Below are 4,191 nucleotides of genomic sequence, written 5' to 3'. Positions count from 1 at the left end.
CCTGCCTCTTCTCTCCCTGGCCCCTCTGAGCTGGCTGCCCCATGCTCCAGCTGCCTGCTCAGCACACTGAGGCAAGGTCAGATTTGAGTGCCCTCCCTTGGATCTCTCTTCAAGAACTGCCAGTGGCCATCAATTAAAAAGGAAGAAGGATCTTAAAGGTGGTCAGAGAGAGGATTTACAAGCTTCTGTTCTCACCGGCTTTGCCTCAGTTGAGCATGAGCCGCAGAGCCAGCTCTCTCCCAGGGGACTCTCCCCCTTACTCCCACTTCTCCAGCCAAATGCTGACTGTCCACAAGCTCTCTCTGACTGCGCCTCCCTTCCCCCTTGTGCACCTACCATGGAGACTGGCTCTGCCACTCCTGGGGGCCCACCCAGATTCTCCAGCCAATTCCTACTAAAGGGCTTGGGCAGGTCCAGGATACTTGTGCCTCATGCCTCTAGACCCCCCTTCACTTCTGCACATCAGGCCAGACTACCCAGAGACCCACTACTTGCCCTCTAAACCACTTCCTCTACATCCCAAGGTACTCTCTTAGACTTCAAAGGAAAAATTAGAATATGGCTGGTGAATCTTGGAAGATGCTCCAAGGTCCTCTCCTCCAAAACTATAAAGCGGGTAGGACGGGTGTCCTGTGGGTAAGTCCTTGTGGCCTCCCAGGGACTTGTAGGGGAGCCTCCGTTTACCCAGGATTTATATGTCAGGGGATGGTAACCACAGCCAGAGGCCAGGCCTTCAGCCCCCACGTCCTGACATTTTGTTTCATCTGTCCTGCCCTTTCTCCCCACCCTGCAGCCTCAGGTCTGCCTTGTTTCTCATCTGGTCATCAGCCCCTCTCCACCCCTGCCAGAGTAGCCTTTCAGGAACCCAAATGGGACAACGAAGCTCCCCTGCTAAAAACTGGAGGACAAAAGCCTGTGCGATAAGCATTTCTCCTTCACTTGGGGCAGCCTTGGCCGTCACCCCAGCTCCATCTGCAGATCCAGCCTTATCTGGCTAGGCCCCTCCCTAGTGGGTCGGCCCACACTCCAGCCGGTCAAACATCTTGTCCTTTGTAACCCAAACAGGCCATGCACTCACAGCCTCTCCACCTTTGCACCCGCTGTTCCCTCCTCCTGAAGAGGCCTTCCTCCCTTATCCTCCCATCAAATTCCTCAAGGAATTCGCCCACTCTTCAAGGCACAGCTCAAAGGTCCACTCCTGCATGAAGCCCTCTCTTACTCCTGTTCTAGTCTGCTCAGGCTGCTATAACGCGAGACCACTCACTGGATGGCTTCCACAGCAGCTATTTATTTTTCACAGTTCTGAAGGCTGGAAGTCTGGTCAGGTTCTGGTGAGAGGTTTCCTCCCAACTTGCAGACAGCCACCTTCTCACTGTGTGTGCACATGGCCTTTCTCTCATAAAGCAACCAATCCTATTGGATTAGGACCCTACCCTTATGGACTCATTTAAACTTAATTACTTCCTAAAAGCTCTATCTCCAAATACAGTCGCATTGAGGGTTAGGGCTTCAACACATGAATTGAGGGGTGGGGGCAACACAACTCATTCTCTACCACCTCCTCAGATAAAGCTGGTCTCTACCTCCTCCAGAGTCCCCTGCCCTACCTCATCCAGGACAGGACGTGCCTTTATCCTTCATCCCCCTGTGTGTCTCCTAACATATTTGATGAATTAATGAATGAAGTCCCATCTCCTGCTCTTTTGGGGTTTCCTCCTCTGTGAAGAGGCCCTTCCCTTCCAGTAGACTCTGTGTGATAACCTGTCTTCCCAACTGTGCCCCAAGCCTCGAGAGCCAGGAGCCACTTCTCGGTCTTATCTTGGCACTCAGCACCTTGCACAGGGCAGGCCTGGGCAGTGAATTCTGGTTCTGCTGCAGGACCTGTGGCCTTCAGGATGGGAGCCCCGCCTGGATGGGTGTCCCACTCCCTTCCTCTCTCACCCCCACATGCTCATCAGACCCTTATTGGACAAAGTTTTATTCCCATGCTGCGGTTTCTTCCACTCATAAGAGGAGAAGTTCTTGTGTCCTGCACAGGTAACAGTGACTCCATGGATAAGGACAGGTGTCCCTTTCCTCCCGGCATCTGTATATGCTAGGACCTTCAACAGAGCTTTCTTTGTTCCTACACCAGGAAAAACCATTATTTTTAGCACTGCAGAAAAAATGAAAAATCCCTCTCGGTGTTTTTGAATTTCCTTCCAGGTCTCTCTCCACAGATGCATGGTATACTAATGGGCCCCATATCTAGCCCAGAGAGCAACTCCTCAGCTTGCACCAGGTTACTTACTGAATGTATCTGCTTTTTACTCCATCGGTCCAAAAGAATCAGGCTAAAAATATCTTGTTTATGAGCTCTGGACCGAAAATGAAGCAGTTGGGCCATTAATCATTGGGAATATGTTGAATAAGAACTTGATTAAAGCACAGTATGCGGTCCCTAGACGAAGCTGATTCTTTGCTGTGACCGCAGTGGAAGCGCTTCCTTGAGGGCTCCTGGGCGGGCCCTGGCGCCTCGCCAGGACTGCGAAGGCCGCCATCTGTGTGGGGGTCTTGACCTGCGCAGCAGGGCGATTCTCAGGTAGGCGCACCTTCAGCCCGCACCCAGGAGGCGTCTAGTCGTAGCGCGAAAAGTCGCGAGGAGCGGCGGGGGTAGAGGCAAGAGAGACTTGCGGGCCCACGAGGCCCCATCTGCGCCCAGCTGCCCCCCACCCAGCCGCCGCGATCCCGCTAGAGAATGCAAGGGCCGCCACGTGGCTGGGGAAACGCTCTGTGGCAAGCTCCTTACGCCCGCGGCGGTGAGCGTGGAGGCGGCGCGGCACTCAAGGGACACTTGGGTCTTGACACCTCTGATCCTGGGATCCCGGGGACCCGGCGCCCTGCGAACCACCCGGCAGAGTTCTCCCGGGGGGTTCCTCGACACCCGCGCTCCCGTCGTTGGCTCTCACCTGAATGGGGTGTAGAGGGAGAAGGCACTGGCTCCGGGCCTCGTTGACTGCGGGCCCCGCCTCGGGACCCCCATCCCGAAGTCACATTTCCCTGCTCCATCTGTGCGCCCCCGCAACCCGCGCTCTCCCGGGGGTCTAGCTCGGCCGGTCCCGGGGACCCGCCCGCATGTACCGCAAGAAAAAATTGGCGGCTCTGAGCCAGCCCCGCGCGCCTAGCAACCCTCCCGCTCTGGCCCGGAAAAGTAATTAAAAAGAAAGTTTCTCAGCCCGGGCGGAACGACCGGCCAGGTCCTCCAGGCTCCCGGGCTACAGCCGCCTCCGCTCCCCACGGGGTCCTAGCGCCCTGCGCTCAGGAGTCGGTTAAGCCCCGGCGTACTCCGAGAGGCAGAGCGAGGGAGAGGTGTTTCCGCGCGACATCAGTGGGATTGCCTGGAGATCGGAGATAGAGGACGCAGTCACCGCGCTCCGGTCCTCTCCACATGGCGATGTGCCCCGGCCGCGCGTCAGAAACGGTACCCACCCGTCCGTCGTCCCACGTCCCCGCAGCTCTGCGCAGCAGGCTTCCAGATACGCGGGCCGGGGACAAGCCTGGTTCTAGCTTTGTAAGCGAGTCCGCGCCACAGTAGCTCAAGACCAAGACTGCCCCTCCACCAACCCTTTGCGCGGCCTCTGGATGCACCCGGGCTCCCAGGCCGTTGGCTGGAACTGGGTGCCTTGGGGAGGGGGGGGTCCCAGCCACAGACCACGTGTGCGCGGGGGCGACAGCCCGGCCGGGGGTGGGGCACGGCTCGGCCGCCAGAGTTCTGCTTGCAGCTCAGGAGGCAGTGGGCGTTGCTCCGGGGCCTCTCTGTGCTCGCGCTGCGCTTCGGCCCCACTCACCGCCCCCTCCCGACGGGCAGGCGCTAAGACCCAGGAGGCGCCGCTCTGCCGTCTCTGGCTTGGACACTAGGGGGCGACGGCCGCCCGGTATAAATGCGAGGGGCCCGCGCGGGCCTGGCCATTCGCGACCCGAAGCTGCGCGGGCGCGAGCGAGTAGGGACTCCGGGTGGGCGGCGGCAGCAGCGGCGCCCCGCGCAGGCTGGAGGCCGCCGAGGCTCGCCATGCCCGGAGAACTCTAGCTGCCCGATGGAGTCGGCCGACTTCTACGAGGCGGAGCCGCGGCCCCCGATGAGTAGCCACCTCCAGAGCCCCCCGCACGCGCCCAGCAGCTCCGCCTTCGGCTTCTCCCGGGGCGCGGGCCCCA

At 59.0% G+C, this 4,191-nt stretch overlaps 1 protein-coding gene and 1 pseudogene across 1 annotated transcript in view; one reads left to right on the top strand and one right to left on the bottom strand.

Annotated features, from left to right (window-relative positions):
• Positions 1-2,784: 2,784 nt before the first annotated feature.
• LOC103598951 lies at positions 2,785-3,429 on the bottom strand (annotated as a pseudogene).
• Positions 3,430-3,920: 491 nt separating this feature from the next.
• Positions 3,921-4,191, top strand: part of CEBPA (CCAAT/enhancer binding protein (C/EBP), alpha) — a 3,043-nt gene continuing 2,772 nt past the window's right edge. The window contains exon 1 of the mRNA XM_008583020.1: positions 3,921-4,185. Within this exon, the coding sequence (XP_008581242.1) occupies positions 3,921-4,185 (265 nt within the window). The remainder of the gene's footprint in view (positions 4,186-4,191) is intronic.

The sequence above is a fragment of the Galeopterus variegatus genome, unplaced genomic scaffold (assembly GCF_000696425.1).
Source record: "Galeopterus variegatus unplaced genomic scaffold, G_variegatus-3.0.2 Scaffold2795, whole genome shotgun sequence".
In the NCBI taxonomy this organism is placed as follows: domain Eukaryota; kingdom Metazoa; phylum Chordata; class Mammalia; order Dermoptera; family Cynocephalidae; genus Galeopterus; species Galeopterus variegatus.
Note: the sequence above shows the minus strand (reverse complement) of the source record. Positions and strands in the feature narration are given on the sequence as shown.